General features: G+C 35.6%; 1 protein-coding gene across 1 annotated transcript in view; it reads right to left on the bottom strand.

Annotated features, from left to right (window-relative positions):
• Ndc80 (NDC80 kinetochore complex component) overlaps positions 1–18,212 on the bottom strand; it is a 39,604-nt gene that overhangs the window by 11,597 nt on the left and 9,795 nt on the right. Inside the window, exons 7-12 of the mRNA XM_020152172.2 lie at positions 13,951–14,040; positions 11,373–11,466; positions 10,055–10,161; positions 9,021–9,165; positions 7,557–7,762; positions 1,992–2,144 (exon numbers count right to left, since the gene is read on the bottom strand). Coding sequence (XP_020007761.1) covers positions 1,992–2,144; positions 7,557–7,762; positions 9,021–9,165; positions 10,055–10,161; positions 11,373–11,466; positions 13,951–14,040 — 795 coding nt within the window. The remainder of the gene's footprint in view (positions 1–1,991; positions 2,145–7,556; positions 7,763–9,020; positions 9,166–10,054; positions 10,162–11,372; positions 11,467–13,950; positions 14,041–18,212) is intronic.

Here is an 18,212-nt window from a genome sequence, read left to right as displayed (position 1 = left end):
CATACCAGCTAGTTCTACTTTTATTGTTTCACTGTTATGTAAAATTATTTCTAGAGATGAAAGCAAAATTTCTCCTTTTCTAACCATATGCATTCTTTTTGCATGGGATAATTTTTTTCTTGGAGACAGGGTCATACTATGCAGCTCAGGCTGGCCCTTGAACTTGGGATCCTCCTGCCTCTGCCTGATTACTGGGATTATAGATGTTAACCACCATGCCTGGCTCTGGATAATCTTTTCTAAGGAATCTGATCCAGGTAATTATTTTCTTATACCAGCAATGTTAAAATATTCAAAACACTGGTGAGTAAACTCTGTCTGCCAGGTTACCTGTTTACTTACTGATAGAAATTGATCTTCTATCTAGTTTTCCAACTATTGACGAGAAATAATTCAGTAAGCAACCAAATGTTTACTGGATACATTTTTTTTCCTACTGAAAGTGAGGATAGCTTGATTGAAGCAATGTCTGCCCACCAACAGTAAGTGTTGTATCTGGGCATTTTAATCTCCAGCATGTAGATAGTCTGGAACATAATATAGACCTAATAAATATATCTTGAATAAGTGAATTATTCTCAGGGGAAAAATATAGAGTTTTTGACTTTAATTTATATTCTATTCAAAACTAAGTATTTTGAAAATAGGCATTTTGGTGGAGGCACTAAAATATTAAAATCTATGAATAATTTAGAAGTTACAATAGAGCAATTTAAAATTTTCTACAAAAATTAGTCTGTGGTCATATTTCACAACTAGGCACAGATTTCCCATTGTTGACTGATGGTGTTTTTCTTCGTTTTTTGGGTTTGAACTAAGGGCTTTATGCTTTACCATGCCTCAGCCCTTTTTGCTTTAGTTAATTTTTCAGATAGGGTCTTGTGTTTTTTGCCTGGGTTGGCCTTGGATTATGATCCTCCTACCTGTCTCCTCTGAACTGCAGTTATGGAAGGGGGCATCTAGAGAACTTTTTTTGCCCGGGCTGCTTGGAACTGCGACCCTCCTGATCTTAGCTTCCTGTGTAGCTGGGATGACAGGTACAAGTCACCATGCCCAATTATTGGTTCAGAGAAGGTCTCATGACTTTTTGTTCAGGCTGGCTTTTAACTGTGATCCTCCTGATCTCAGCCTCCCAAGTCGCTAGGATTACAGGTGTGAGCCACCAGGACCCAGCCTGCTTGTAAAATATTTACCAAATAAATTCCTATGTCTTATCACCTGCATGATCAAAAACTGAGTTTTAAAAAGGCAGTGTACTGGCACAAGTCTTTTGTATGGAGGGATGGGCCTGGCTTATAACGGTATTTTATTTTTTTTGGTGGTACTGTGGTTTGAATTCAGAGTGCATGTTTGTTAGGCAAGCACTCTACCACTGAGACACTCTGCCAGCCATTTTTTTTTTTTCTTTTTGGGTGGTAGTAGGGTTTGTACTTAGGGCCTCACACTTGCTAGGCAGGTGCTCTACACTTGAGCTAAACCTCCAGCTCCCTGTCATGTTTCTTAATGCTAAGCAACATTTTTTATCTTCATGTGTATCCTTGTGCCTACAACATTTTCCACAGACCTACCCATAAATATTCCCTCTTTCAAGATAAAGATATTTTGTGTAGTGTTTCCTGATATCTAGGAAGAAATGATCTTATTAGTATACTGTGTAAAGACTTGTGATAAAGCATATATTTGGCATTTATTCATGTCTTTCTTCCCTCAGGGGACTAGGAGCAACTTGAGAGAAAAGGTTAAGTCATGTTTGTCTGTAGTCCTGGTGTCTGTTTTATCTGCAATCACATTTCTTACTGGATAGTTGAATAGATAAAGTAGGTAAAGAAGGAAAAAAAGAAGGCTTTATAATTTGAATAGGTATGAGACAAGATTTTTATTACTCAGAAGGAATACAAAGAGGTTTGGCGTCTTACTTCTTTGTTTAGCCCTGAGTGAAGAACATACTGAAGTTTGACCTCTTACAGGTACCAATCATACAATTTACTTACATAAACTTGAGCCCGGTATTTGACAAGGCAGTTGGCACCAGCTTCAGGATTAAACTTAATTTCAAAGTCATAACCTTTGGAATTCTCAGCACCTTTAGGGATAAGTTTCAGTTTTCTAGCCAATTTGTGATACTCGGCTAACTGTGTTTCAATCTGGTAAGAAGAAAACACAAAAAGAAATGTTAAAAATAAAATAGCTCCATTCCATATGGTTTTTAATTGGCATTTCTGCAATTTTATATAAAATGTTATGTTTATTTTTAGGCTAGTCAGTTTTAAAATATATGTAGAATAAAAGGTTTTATTTACACTAAATTTATAGAATAATTTGTCTATCATTGATTGCCAAGTAAAATACTACTGCTTTTTTTATCTGATAAACAGTTTAGAATAACAGTCCATATTTTCATATTAGTTAAAATTTACTTTCTTAAATATCATGAAAGTTATGAAACAAAAACAAATCTGTTTTGAAAATGTACAAATTAAAACATTTCATTTATTCAGTATAAGTGTAATATAATGATTTATATTTCAAAATGTTATGTTAACTGTACAGATAAAAATATTTCAGTAAGACAGTTCACATTTCCTATTCTCTTTCCTTCCTTCAGGCTCTGATCAAATTATGACAAAGACAATTTTTCTTTTCTTTCTTTTTTGCAGCACTGATGCTTGAAATCAGGCATAGTGCTTGTTAGGCAAACACATGTACCACTTGAGTTATGACCCCAGTCCTTTTGCTTTTAGTGTTTTTTTCAGATAGGTTCTTCTTCCTTCTCTTCTCTTCTCTTCTCTTCTTTCTCTCTCTCTCTCTCTCTCTTTTTTGGTGGTACTGGGGTTTGAACTCAGGGCCTCACAGTTGATAGGCAAGCAGTTTATCACTTAAACGATTCTGCTAGCCCTTTTTTGTGCTGAGTATTTTTGAGATAGGGTCTTGTGAACTATTTGCCTTAGGGTGACCTTGAACTGTGATCCTCCTGATCTCTGCCTCCGAAGTAGCTAGGATTACAGGTGTGAGCCAATAGTACCATGTTGCTCTGGTAAGTTCTTGAGATTTTGCCTGAGCTGGCCTCCTAAGTGCCTTCAGAGGAGCTGGGATCACAGGTGTATACATCATGCTTGGGTTGTTTTTAAATGGGGTCTCACTTCTGGGCTGGACTTAACCTCAATCCTCCTGACTCCACCTCCCAAGTAACTGGGATTATAGATATGTGCCACCACACCTGGCTGCTTCCTAATTTTTCTCAACCTTTACTTGTACTTTTCTTCATAGCACTTATCACTACCTGACATATTTGTTCACCTCCACTACTTGAATGAAAGCTATCCATGAAAACAACTATATCCCTTATACCTAGAACAGTGCTTGGCATTTAGCAAATGTTTAATATTAGATTGAATAAATAAACTTGCATATGCTAGGAACTCATTTTTATATTGCTCTATTTAATACCTACTGAATTTTCATTGCTATTATCCATTCATGAAAATGAATACTATGAATGAAGGATTGTAATGGCAAGAGCACACATTGACATATACTTAATTTCCAAAAAAATACATGAAATATCAAGAGCAGTACTACTTATATTGAATTTAAGGTTTTTCTATTAATAAATCAGGAAATCATCTCAATTATTGTACTGTAACATCGGTCTCTACAGACCTTTAAAGTACAGAGGTCTGTTTGTCCTTATACTGATCCTTATACTGAAGTGGTAATAGGAAGAGTTTTCTCTGCTTTTCACTAATGTTTTCTTTTTTGGTGGTACTGGGGTTTGAACTCAGGGCCTCATGCTTGCTGGGTAGGTGATCTACCACTTGAGCCATGTCCTAGCCCTTCTTTTTAAAAAAAATCTAATGAAAATAACTTCCAAGAGCTCATGCACTTAATGTGCTTAACTGCGGGGACAGTGAATATGTGGCTCATTTGTCTCTAGCTTCTCTTTCCCATAACCAATTCCCACAGTGTAAACTCATCCCACTTTTCCCCAATGAATCTAGATATACAGCTCCAATGTTTACCTCAAAAGATCTCTGGAAGGTACCTACCATTAGAGTTGACATGTGGAATTAAAAACTAATAGTCAGGAGAAAAGATGATAGATGAAACATTTATTTTGTTCTTTTGTGTCCTGCTGGCCTCTTTTCACAATGCCCATACTCAACTCTCAGGCAGCCAGCACTCTGTCCACAGCCCTACTATGGCCCATCTCCAGGCCACTGCTTCCCAGATCTGTTTTTCCTTACAGCGTGGCCATTCAAATAAAAAAAATGTTATTCTTTTTGCTATAACTAATTTTAGTTTGTTAGAGTTTATCTAGTCTAGAGACTCATAACTTTCCCTTTCTCATACAATGTTTGAAATAAGGTACACGGACTGAAGGAACTCATTTCAGATTTATCAATTTAGTCTAACTACATTTCATTTTCTAAAGAAGCAAATCCTGGGCAAAAACTCAGGATTACCAAATTCTAGATTAAAAGACTTTGGGCTCCCCACCAGAGGCTATTTGTTGTTGGGGATTGAACCCAGGACCCTGAGCAGGCTGAGCATGTGTTGTACCAATGATCTATATCCCCAACCCCTGTTTCTATTATAAAAGTGTATTTTTCTTCTCCTTGAAACATGGGGACAGAGTTAACCCACAAGGGCTGGGGAAATGAGGGAACAGAGATGGCTAAGGTAAAAAGCAGAATTATGGTAAAACAGGACCAAGAAAGGCAGTAATGCTTATTGCTTATTCTGAACTGCTCATTGCAGATTAAGAATCACACATGTAGATATACAGAATACATACTTTTAATAATGCAGAATAGGTAACACCTGAATGATTAGGGAACTGCTTTTGCATTACGCCTAAAATGTAGTTTATAATGTGGTCAGAACAGAAAACTATTATTGTCCTCTTGGGCTAAGACAGCTGCTCTGTGAACAACTTTTTTTTTTTTCATTTTAACAATGATGATAAATATATATGTAATAAATACTGTAAGGAAAGTGCTCGAGGTAACAGGATAGAGTCATTACTTTTGGAGCAAAAGTTAGAGGTTAAATTTTTCTCAAGATTTAGAATTACATCTACCAGTAAACAAACATTGTAACTGAAAATACAAAGGGTGAAAAACTTTAACCTAAAACTTAAGTCTGAAACTCTTTAATTTCTATTTTTTTCTAAATGGGCATTAAAAAGTCTTTTAAACCCATGTTCTTCCCTCCCCTTCCTTCCTTTCCTTTTTTTCCCCTCCCTACCTCCCTTCCTCCTTCCCTTCCTCAGACAGATTTTCATTATGTACTCTAGGATGGCCTCAGCTCATAAGTCCCCTGCCTCAGTCTTTCGAGTGCTGGGATTACAGATGTGTGCCACCATGGCTGGCTCAACATATAAAGCATTAGGTATGTGTCAGAGAAGTTTTGTTTTGTTTTTTCCTTTTGGTGTTGGAGGTCAAATCCAAGGCCTTGTGCAAGCAAGCAAGGCAAGCATTCTACCATTGAGCTACATTCCCCAACTAACTTTTTGTTAAAAAAGGATAACTGGAGCTATTTGATAGGATACATTTAAAAATAGTAAACAGTGTATGTAAATTAAGTAATGCAGCAGTACAGAACATTTATAAAGTATTGCCTACAAAATACGAATATATGTTATCTAGAAAAGCATATGGTCAGAAAGTCCACTTTATCAATGTTGGCTAAACTGCTAATGTGCTAACTATAAAATTAAGTTGAGTAATTTGACTCTTCTTTTTTATGCTATTTTTTATACAATAGGCTAGTACACACTTTCACCTGGATGCCCCCATTGGCACATGTCCCTCCCCACTTCTGACTGACTACTTAGAATTACTTTTAACAATACATAAATCCAGTTTATATTTCTCACCATATTACTGCCTTTGAAGATCCTTATCCAACTGTTTTGCTTCCTTCCAACATGGTTTTTTTTTGTATTGTCAAAATACCATCTTTCTGATCACATTTATGGTTTTTTTTTGGTGGTGGTACTGGGGTTTAAACTCAGGGCCTTACCCCTAACACTTGCTAGGCAGGTATTGAACCATACCTTCAGCCCTTTTTGCTTTACCTATTTTTCCTTTTTGGTAGGACCAGGGATAGAACTCAGGGCTTCATACTTGCAAAGCAGGTGTTCTACCGCTTGAGCCACACCTCTAGTTCATTTGCTCCAGTTATTTTGGAGGTGGAGGTCTCTCAAAGTATTTGCGTGGGTTGGCCTCAAACAGTGATCCTCCAGATCACAGCCTCTGAAGCAGCTAGGATTACAGGTGTGAGCCACTGGCTCGCAGCTCAAATTATTTTTCAAATAGGGTCTTGCATTTTTTCCTGGGCCAGCCTAGACTGTGATCCTCTTATTTATGCCTCCTGTGTACCTGGGGTCACAGAAGCACACCACTATGTCTAGCATACTGATTAAGATGGGGTTCACACTAATTTTTTTGCTCATGCTGGCTTTGAACCATGATCTTTCCGATCTCTGCCTCCTGAGTGGCTGGGATTACAGTTGTGCACCACCACACCCAACCCTGTTTAAAAATTTTAAGGCCTTCTTAGAGCTTTTATGATAATATCCATACTTGTAAGCAAGAAAAAGGTCTTCACCATTTTACCTATGCTAATCTTTTTTCTTTGTCTTTTTGTGGTCCTAGGTTTGAACTCAGGGCTTTAAGCTTGCTAGGAAGGTGCTTTACTGCTTGAGCGAAGCCTCCAGTCCTCTATACTAATATTTGAAGCCTCATTTCTTGCTGCATAGCCCCCAATCCCTTGCTCTTAAATCCAGCCACTTGAAAGACTCACACATTAGGTGCTTACTCTGAGGTTTCCCATACACTCCTTTCTTGCTAATCTTCTCACCCTTCTCATGCTAACTCTTCCTTGTACTTCCTAATTCAGTTGCACATTTCACATCTCCAAGGTTGCCTTTTCTAAAAAACCACCTCACCCCTTTCCATATGCCATGCACATTAAATCTGGGTTAGGTGTACTATATACTTCCTCAGTACCTTGTGTAAATATCTACGAGATATTTGCATGGTAGAAGATAAATATGAGATTGGAAGTTTCTTTCCTTTCTTTTATTTTGGTTGTACTGGAATTCTGCGAAGCAGATGCTTTACCACTTGAACAATATTGCCAGCCCCAGGTTGGAAGTTTCCTAACAGTAGAGTCTATGTCTTGTTATCTTTATTTCCTCTATACTCAGCATGCTAGGCAGCACACAATGGGTGCTACATAAATGTCTGAGTAGTGAATACATACATGGAGAGGTTCATTTCTTCTTCTACACAATAAAAGAGATGGGATTTATGAAAATTATTTTCATGTCCTTAAAAACTTTTTTGCTTATAATTATTATAAAATGAAGTTTACTTTAAATGTTACTAAGTTGGCACAAAGGGATGAGTGTGTTTTAGTCATGCTAAATGTCAATGCTAGAAAATTTAACTCTTTAGCAAATTTATTCTGCCCACTGAGTTCGTGGATGGAACAGACCTTTACAAAGGTCAGCTCTGGTGAATTGCCACTCTGGAAGAGGTATGACTTACCGCCTCTTTGCCTCTGGCATACTTTAGCTCCTCATTCCACAACTGCTGTTGTTCAGCTTCCAGGTCTTTGGTTAATTTGTTAATGGTCTGTTGCAATTCATTTTTTTCATGATTTATTCTCTCAATGTCTGCAACTGAGTACTTCTGGTTATCAACAATATTCTGTAGTCGTGCATTCTCTTGTTTTATTGTTTCACATTCTAGTTCTGTATTAGAAAAAAAAATTAGTCTCTTCAATTTCTCCCAAGAAACTGGTACCACTATTTAATAATGCTGATGTCTAAAAATCTAACTTATACATACATACATACATACATATATATGTATTTTTCTTTTTAGGAGTATAATTCTGTTTGACTTACTTTGTTGATAACGTTATAGAAGATAATAAAGTTTTACATTTGTATCTTACTTCCCTATTAGCCTTACTATGGTTTTCAGAAAGAACTACATGAAAATGTGTCTCATCCAGAATAATTATAATTAAGAATTCTTATACTTAAGAGGGACACTTTGTTAATATTCATTTAAATACTTTCAATACTCCTGCATGATTCTCTGAATAATTCAGAAATGAATTTTCCACAAAACACTCATCAAAATAAATAAGATATTAAGTATTTATTTTAGTAGTGTTTTTTTGCATAACTATTACCTAAGGTGTTTTCCAGTCTTCTGAAACTCATGCCTTATATAAAATATGATAGTATTTTTTAGAGCAGGCTAAAATAAATGAGGATGACCAGCTGGGCAAAGAAAATCATCCTGAGTGCTGAGAGGATCAATATATTGGCTCTGTCATAGCCTATTTGCAGCATAAGAGTTGGGGAAGCTGGACAGGTGGAGTAGCTCAAGCAGTAGAGCACGTGCCTAGAAAGTGTGAGGCCCTGAGTTCAAGCCCCACTACTGCCAAACAACAACAACAACAACAACAATACAAACACGGGAAACTCCACATCCAAGCTTAAAATAAAATTTTGAGGACTTAAGTTCAAATCCCAATATTGACGCCCTCCCCTCCCACTGAAAACAAACAAACAAACACACAAAAAACCCAAACAACCCAGCTGGTTTAAGTAAGACTTTATGCATTTATTACATATCTACACAAAACATTCACAACATATATCTGTAGTTTAACTATGTCTTATTCAGTCTTGACCCAAATTGGCTTTAAGTGATTAAGTCAGAATACTTATAGAATTAGCTGTGTGTGGTGGTTCAAGTCTATAATCCTAGCTACTCAGGAAGTAGAGATTGGGAAGATCATGATTTGAGGCCAGCCAGGGCAAAAAGTCCATGAGAGTCCATCTAAACTAACATAGAAAGCATTGAAAACTTGGTAACTTTCTATAGAAATTTATCATAGAAGGAAAAAAGATATGGATAACACAGCTATTTGTATATGAGACAGACCCACAAAGATCAACATGCCAGTTTGAATGATCTCTTTTAGATACTTACCCACTCTAGCAATTTCTTCATCAAGACCATTCAATTTCTGGTCCAGAATGGCTGAATGAGACTCCAAGTTGCTCATGTATGCCTGATATTTTTGGACATCTGCTTGTAACGAAGTTTTCAGTTTTCTTAGTGACTCTAGACGATTCTTTAAGAGGAAAGTATAAGTGAGTCATTCTCATCAATAATCATTCCATACTTTATTTAAAATTATCTTAGAGAAAGATAAATTAGTATTTTCCTTTCATTTTTAGGAGTCAAAAGAACTAAAAGAAGTACTATCTTTATTATTACCTACTTAATGAGGTAGACTTTTCAAAAAGTCAGTTTGATATAGATAAAAACAAGGGTCATAGTAAAAAACATAAGCATTTTAATTAAGATATTGATATTATCACTTAGTTTTATTTATTTGTTTTATGGTGGGACTGGGGTTCAAACTCAGGGCTTTAAGCTTGTAAAGCAGGTACTCTCGAGCCACACCTCCAGTCTGTTTTGCTCTGGTTATTTTGAAAATGGGGGTCCCATGAACTGTTTGCCCCAACTGGCCTCAAACAGCCATCTTCCCAATCTCAGTCTCCCAAGTAGCTAGGATTACAGACATAAGCCACCAGTGCCCAGCTATCAGTTTTTAGAAAACACTTAGGATATAATACATTATATAAGCCCATTTATTACCATCTCTTTTTCACTAACTATGAAAACTCAGGCTTGTTGCGAATAGTGCTCTCTTGAGGTATAGACCTTGGGGACCTTTTTCAAAAGATACTTTTGGTCTTATGTAAATAGGCAGGAATCTTTCATCATATTCTCAGCACCATTAGTCCAAGACTGATGGACCACAAGGGAAAACAAAGCTCCACAGATAACAAACATGTTTTCACTGGGATTTCTATCTTATGCAAAAAATTTAACTTTTAAGAAGCTTAATTTGTTAATCCTATTTAAAAATTTTTTGATAAAGACATGTAGTATTCTTTAAGGAGACCAAAGAGTGCACAGAGCTGTCAAGTAAATATATAACCATGTTTACTAACCGGTTCTTTTTCTCTTTCTTGTTCTAATCTTGCAATCTGTTCATTCAGTGCTTTGTTTTTTGCTGCTAATGATTCCAACTTGAAAGCATCTACATTATATAAATCCTCTAGAGACAAAACCCAAAAACTTCGTAAGAATCAGTCCACAACATTCTTTCCTATATTTTCACCATTGCACTCTGCTCACTTCTTTCTGGTCTCAGCTCAAAACAGTGTTAATGAGGTAAACACTACTCTTTGTAAAATAGCAAATCTTTTTCTTTACTCCACTGCACTTTCTATTCCTCTTGCTCATTTCATGATTGGCCTTTCCTATATATTAGGATGTAAACTCAGAAAAGCAAAGATTTTATCTCTTATTCATTACTATATCTTTGGTACCTAAATGATGGCTAAAAACAAAGGAGTCATGCAATAAAAACTTGTTTGAATGAAAGAACGCATTTATATTCTAATTCATTAACAGAAATATTAAGTAACTCACTAAATGTTTTCTGTATTAGATCATTAGAAACTTTCCTCTGTTGAGGCATTATTTATCCTGCTCCCTTTCCCAGGTGAACAGCTGAAATTATCCTGGGTTACTTACTCTTAAGGAAGGCATATTTCCAGGAGAACAAAGGGAACGCTTTTTCACCTTTTGTGCCATGAGTGTCAAGGTGATATTCTGTTTTGAATGACTGCACTGTCTTTGGAAGAGCAGTTCATACATCTTAAATCTGTTTTACCAACTTGACATTTTTATATACAAGGCAATTTTATTAATACAAGGAACAATATAACATAATAATATTGGGTCATTTTAGAGTTAGCCAGTAAATCTGGAATGATATTAGATAATACTTCAGTGAAACAAATAATTTGGAAATATAATGGCCTGTTAACTTTCTGGAATTTTTGAAAGAGACCTTAGGTCTTTTAACTAATTAGTGTTTTAATTTCTCAAACAGTAAAGCAAGGACATAACAGGGACATTATTCCCCAAGAGAAATAACATTTGCTAATCATCTTTGCTCCCAGTAGTGTGTTTGGTATTTTATTACACTGCCATCTAATCCTGCAAAGCTTTGTCACAGAGGTCAGGTATTTTGTTAAGTTCATAAAGCTGGTAAGGAGTTATGACTCAGATCTGACTCCAACACTAGTATTCTTTCTATTTAACCACTATTGCTCTCCATCAAAGAAACTATGAAGACAAAAATCTGTAGGTAAACATATTCAAGTAGTGATCATAAACTTTAGACATGGCAAAATAAGCTACCACTCCAAGAGCAGTTAAATGACCAAAAGGAAGCACACTGGGAATGAGAATACTTACTCAGCTTTGACTGCAACTCTGCATTCTTGTCTTCAAAGTTATCAGCACCAGTCATGAAACTCTCATAGCATTTTATGGTGTAGTCCAAAAACAACTGATTGAGTTAAACAAATTCAAAACAGAGTCATGATTCTCTATTTAGTCTGTTTCACTTTTCTGAGTGGAAATTTAAATTTGAATAAAAATGAAATCAGAAATACTAAACAGTTATATAAATTTCTATGGATAAGAGACATAAACCTATATTATTAATTATGCTATACAGACTTACTTAGTCTGTACTTTTCCAATATGAATAATGGGGATGAAAATAATACTTAAATTAGGATAAAGGTGGTAACTCAAAAATAGAAATAAATTATTTCAGAATTTTGAGGTCAAAAAGCAAAAGAGATTATTAACAAATATAATTCAACATAAAATATATGAACTTAACCACATTTAGGAATACTATACCTTATAAAAAATTTAAATGAATTGCTGATCATTTAAGTCCAATTAAACTGACAGGGCCTAATCATGAAAACCAGAATATAATTAATTAAAGGCTATAACTACATTGTAACTTCAGCCTAAAAAATGTCATGGTAAGTAGGGATTTAAACAATAGAGTTTTAGAGTTCTTTATATATATATATCCAAGAGAAAGTAACACTGTATTTTGTAATCATGAGGTATTTTGGTCACTGAGAATGTGTATTTTATTAGAAGACTAATATCAGACTTTTCCACAACACAGATGAAGTAAATATCCCTTAAGACAAACCAATTCCCTTTGCACTAATTCTCTGCTTACTAAGCAACCTTTATATTGCTTGGTTGATAAGGAAGTGATACCCTAAATAGGAAGTATGAGTTTCCTGTAACTGGAAAGGTTTACCACTGATGGTAAAATAATACATTTCATTCTACTTCAGATTAGTTTCTTATGAATTTGCTAAAAGTTTCCTTACGCTTGCGCAATTTTGATTTTGTTTTTGGAAGTCAGAGCTTCCTAGGCAGGAGCTATACCACTTGAGCCATCATGCCTCTAACCCAATTTTGATTTTATAGATTAAAAAAATTAAGTTTGCAGACTCAAAAAGCTGAGGATCAGAATCTGTTGAAGCTGAATACTCTGGTAACTCTCAAAAATCAAAAACAGCACTTTATATGGTTTCCAAAGTGCTTCTCTACCCATTGTCACTTGACGTAATAGCTCAGATGGCAAGAACAACTTTTACTGGTTTAACCTTTAGGATGACTGTCAAGAAATTTAAGTTAATAAGTGGTTTGCAGTTGTATTTGGGTAAAAAGTGAGGTACAACTAAATGTTCTCCAATATCCATACTGCAATGAGGGAGAATTCTCTCTAGATGTTTTTTCATTGTTTGGTTCTGGGGATTGAACCTAGGGCCTTGCACATGCTAGGCAAGAATTCCACCACTGAGCTATACCTCAGTTGAGAAATCTCAAGGATAGGGTCAAAAGTTTTCTAGGAGTCTGTCTGGGATCACTGCTGAAGTAGTAATGAGGCATTCTTGCTTGTATTTTTTTTAAAGAGTTGATATGTACTCCATTTAGATATATAGATTTGCATATTTGAGGAAATAGGGTTACTTACACAGTTTAGGTTTTAATGAAGTATATGAGTCCATAAAAGTGTATGCTAGGTTCCAATACAGTATAAAATACATGGAATAAACTGACATCACCTGTTTTATTATTTTTTAATTATCATTATTATTTTTTTTTTAAATTTTGAGACAGGGTAGCTTAGAGTGGCTTGGAACTTGCTTATGTAGCTCAGGATGATCTGGAACTTACTATGTAGCCCAGACTGGCCTCAAATTCTCAATCCTCCATCCTCAGCCTCCTGAATGCTGGGATAACACATATACCACCATGCTTGTTTCTGTTTATTAGTGTTGTTTCAATCACTTTTGGAAGTGTTAACTCTGACAATATTCTTAACTAAAAAAAGCCAAAACAAAATAAACGAAGAACAAAGAATGCAATGCAGTATTTTAAGACTCAATCTGTTATGCTTAATATTGATAATTACATTAAAGTAAAGTTAGTGATACCTTTGTTCTAGAAGACAGATGAAAAGAAACATTATATCTATAAGATGTAACATGTTATGATTCAATTGCCAAAGCCCTTGCATAAATTACTTATTTATCATTTAAGTTTCTGTGCCTAATTAATTTTAGGAAATTATGTGATTCCAACAGTAAACTCATTTAATTAATATTTTTGAACATAAATTTTAGAAGTTTTTTTTTTAAGGAAGCAAAAATATAAGCTAAAGCTCTATAAAAAAATTAACTTTAATAGTTAAGATTCATTTGAACTCAGGGCCTCATGCTTGCTAGTCAGGTGCCCTACCACTTGAGCCACTCACCAGCCCCTTTTTGTGATAGGTTTTTTTGAGGTAGGGGCTCACAAAATATTTGCCAGGGCTGGCCTCAAACTGTGATCCTCCTGATCTGTGTCCTGAGTAGCTAGGATTACAGGTGTGACCCACTGTGCCTGGTCACACATTTAATTAGTAGTATCAAAGTAACTTACTATAGTTTATGGTAATGTATGGTACCTTATTATGCACAATACCGTCTTCAGTTTCTTCTCCCCAAGGCTGTCCATCATCAAATAAAGGTGAGCCTTCTTTCATGGCAGTATATATCTAAAGTAATACATAAATAATACATTAAATTGAGTTGATATGAAAAACACAGCTTTCATGTTTTGCCAATTTCATTTTTTGGTGTCATTTTAGAAGAATTTAATTGCATGACAAAGTTTTTTTTTTTAAAAGAGATTAAACTGAATCTTAAAATACGACCCTTGATACCTCTTTAGGATTTAGAAAGGATAGATTCCACATTTAGTTTTGATTCACAGAAAAAAATATGCTGACCTTTATGCTGTTATTACTCTGTGGGATCATATATACACACATTTTAATGCAACTTTAAGAACGCAAAACAGAACTGCCACATAGATGAACCAATAATGATTATTTCTCTCTCTTTTTTTTTTTTTGGTGATACTGGGTTTTGAACTCTGGGCTTTATGCTTGCTAGGCAGGTGCTTTACCACTTCAGCCACTCCACCACCCCTTTTTTGCATTGGTTATTTTCAAGATAGGGTGTCAAGAAATATTTTTGAGAGCTGGCTTTGAACCACAGTCCTCCTGATCTTTGCCTCCTGAGTAGCTAGGATTATAGGCGTGAGTCACTGGTGCCCGGCAATAATTCTCTTATATGAGCTCAATTTTGGTTTTCATATGTTACCATATATATATTATGTACAAATACAATTTTTGTAATGTTTAGGATTGAACCCAGGGCCTTATGCATGCCAAGCAATCATTCTACCTCTAAGCAATACTCCCAGCCTCTAAATATGAACTTTAGATTGAATTTTAGAATATAAAACTTCTGAAATATCATAGTTTCATAGTTAAATTTGAAAGTGACTAAGAATATGGTTTCTGTTAAAAACAATTAAATTTTCTTATCCTGGACTCACAGAGTAGATTTTAGAAAGACAATGTCATTAGGCCAGAATGCTTGCCCTATTACCCTATTCCTATTGCAAAGGCACTCATTTGACTCTCTCTGTCTAGGGTGGATGCAGGGGGACTCTATCAACTTATCCTTTGCCTTATCTTTCTTTGACAGGGCCTCAGATGACAATCAGTATTTTTTTTTTTTAGTAATACTGGGGTTTGAATTCAGGGTTTCATGCTTGCTAGGCAGGTGCTCTCCTGCTTGAGCCATGTCTTTAGCCTGACAATGATATTGAATGCAGTCTCAGGAGACATGTAGGACAGAGCCCAAGATGAACAAGACAATCTTCTACCTTGTCAGAAGGGTAAAGACAGTTTCTGCCACCTTGCCAAAAGCCATTTTGAAAACTCTTGCTATTCTACAAACTTCAAGTAAAGCTTTACACAGGGACAAACAGATCCTAGAAACTACAGAAAGCCTCTACTGAAAAGATTGAAAAGTTCAGCACTGAGAAGATTTGGTTGAATTAGTTTGAACTTGAAATAACACAGAGATAAAATCAAATACAGATTCAAGTCATTTTTTTTTTTTTCAGTGAAATGTGGCATTTTCTCAAAAAAGGGGAGCAAAAGGACTTAGGGGATCACAGGTAAGTAAAGACATGTCCACTTTGACACCTAACCAAAAAGGTTAGCATGGAACTCTTGAAGCACACGCAACTCTCCTACTTGTTGTTAGTAGAGACAGGAACTCTGGCTAAACTACTGCCACTCGAACTGATATGTGCCATGCTCTGGGCATGGAGTCATTGTGAGAATGGGGAAAAAAAAAAATCAAACTTTATTATAAAAAAATTTACAATTTGGGAGTATAGTTAAAGAATAAACAGCAATGAAAAAAACCAGAGACTATTAAGAAACATATTATATCAGTCAGAGAAAATGAGTATTCTCAATAGATCCTGCAAAAGAATATAATAATTTTCAACAATCATTCTTGATAAAAGCAGATAAACTTCAACATGAGAAACATTCATCATGACTAAATAATAAAACAGAAGATACTTCATTAGAAAATAGTGGAAGAGGTAGTAATAAACTAAGAACAGCAATAGTAAGGCAATTCAATAGTAAACATAAAATCCTTAGCATTAATAACCTTAGAAATATAATGAAATCAAATTTTGCTCACCTCAGTAAACAAAACACTGGAACAAACGGAATTAACTTAAATATGTTGCTTAATGTGAAGAAAACTACATTTTATAGAAGAAACCAAAGAGATGAATACATGAGATTTAATACCTTTCCGAACAAGATGGGAAATGGACAATTGACAGACAGTGCAGTGGTGCATGAGTCACATGCCCAGCATTTTATTGCTTGAGATGGAGGCCTGATAACTTTTTGCCTAGGCTGGCCTTAAACCACAATCTTCCCAATCAGCTAGGATTTCAGGCGTGTCCACTGCACTGTCTGTCTTCCTTTTTCTTAAGCTAAAATAAAGTGTAGATGGACTGAGACTTAAGACAACACAGATCTGGGTGTGTTGGTATGCACCAGCAGTCCCAACTACTTGGGAGTCTGAGGTGTACTGTTTGAACCCAGGAGTGTGAAGCCAGTCTGGCAACATAGCAAGACTCCATTTCAAAATAAATATAAGTAAAAGATACAAAAAGGCCAAAGAAATACTAAGGAAAAAATTGGCATTAAAAAATATTAAGGAGAAAAGGAGGCCTTCCTAAATGTGGCTAAAATATCTAAGCTGAAGTGGGATAGACAATTAGAACAAGAAACCAGCAGTCTCTTATGAATTCTTACATTCCTATTCTGTTCAGTTCTATCACATAAAGCAAAACAAGATAGGAAGGAGGGGATTTTAATCTAAGTAATGGGCTTGGAGGCATTCCAATTGGTCTCTCTCTGAACAAAGCCACAGCAGCTATTGCACAAATTCCTGTACCACAGTACATGCTATCTCACAGTACTATAACAAAATCCTAAATTGCTTAGGCAAATATGGATGTAATGTTCCAGTACAGTAGGAATATCTGATGTTAAGAGCAAAGAAGTAGTTATCCTGTTCACATGCATCAGAGGGCAGAGACAGATTGAATGTATGAATGTTATATATAAAGTCCAGTAAAATTTGCATGTTATTATTGGGCTATGGTATTGGATTTCTACTCGTATCTTGATAACTGGCATAGTTCCTAGGTCAAAATCCGTACATCTACTGCTGCTAACATTTAGTTAAGGGCCTTTGATGACCAAGAGAATAGCAGAGGGGCCTTAATGGTTTTAAGGATTCTAGCATTAAGTAGGACAAGAAACTCAGAAGCTACAAAAGGAAGAGACTGCATTAGAGTATATAAAAATTAACAATTCTAAATGGCCAAAATACAGCAAGTTAAATCAAAGGGAAAATGTAAAGACAGTGTTCACAATGACCATGGAGGGAGCAGAGCACTTACCTAGCACATACAAGGCCCTGGGTTTGATCCTCAGCATCGCAAAAAATGAAACAAAATAAAGCTAAAAGCCCTTCACCACTACCAACCAAAAAACCCTCTGAACCTCCTCAAAACAAAATGGCATTCTTGTAAATCAGTAAGAAAAAAGGCCAAAGATATGAATAGGCAGTTACTATAATGTGAAAAATGTCAACTTTAAAAACAAAAAATGAAAATATGAAAAAATTTAGCTATCTTCTTTTTGTCTGTCATGTTGTCAACTATTAAAAAACATTAACAGGGCTGGGAAGAATACACCTTAGTGCTAGAATGCTTACCTACTATTTGTGAGGCTGTAGGTTTAAACCTTGACCTGGGTTGCGGGGGAGGGCATAAACTTAGAAAAATAGAACTTGAAGACAAAGCTGGGCATTGTGGTAAGCACTGGTAGTCTCTCACTTGTGGGAGGATCGCTCAAGTCCAGGAGTTTGAGACCAGCCTGAGCAATATAGCAAGTTTCTGCTGATGGAGTGGTTCAAGTGGTAAACAGCCTACCTACAAAGCTTGATGCCTTGAGTTCAAGCCCTAGCATGGCAAACGACCCTAGCCCCTGCCAAATAAATAAATAAATAAATAAATAAATAAGGTTCGAATTGATAGCAAAAGCAAATATAAAATGGGACAAAAAAAGCATGTACCAGCAAAGTTAAGAAAATACAAATAACAAACCACATAAAAGTATAAATTGTTTCAACAATACATATATTAAAACAAGGTACTTTTCTTTTCTCAAGTTGGTAAAGATTTTAAAACAGTAATGCCTTTGGTGGCCAGGCATTAAAGTACACAGCTTTAATGCCAGCTACTTGGGAGGTAGAATTTCTACCTCCC

Source organism: Castor canadensis, chromosome 4 (assembly GCF_047511655.1).
Source record: "Castor canadensis chromosome 4, mCasCan1.hap1v2, whole genome shotgun sequence".
Classification (NCBI taxonomy): Eukaryota; Metazoa; Chordata; class Mammalia; order Rodentia; family Castoridae; genus Castor; species Castor canadensis.
This window is presented reverse-complemented; position numbering and strand designations above follow the sequence as displayed.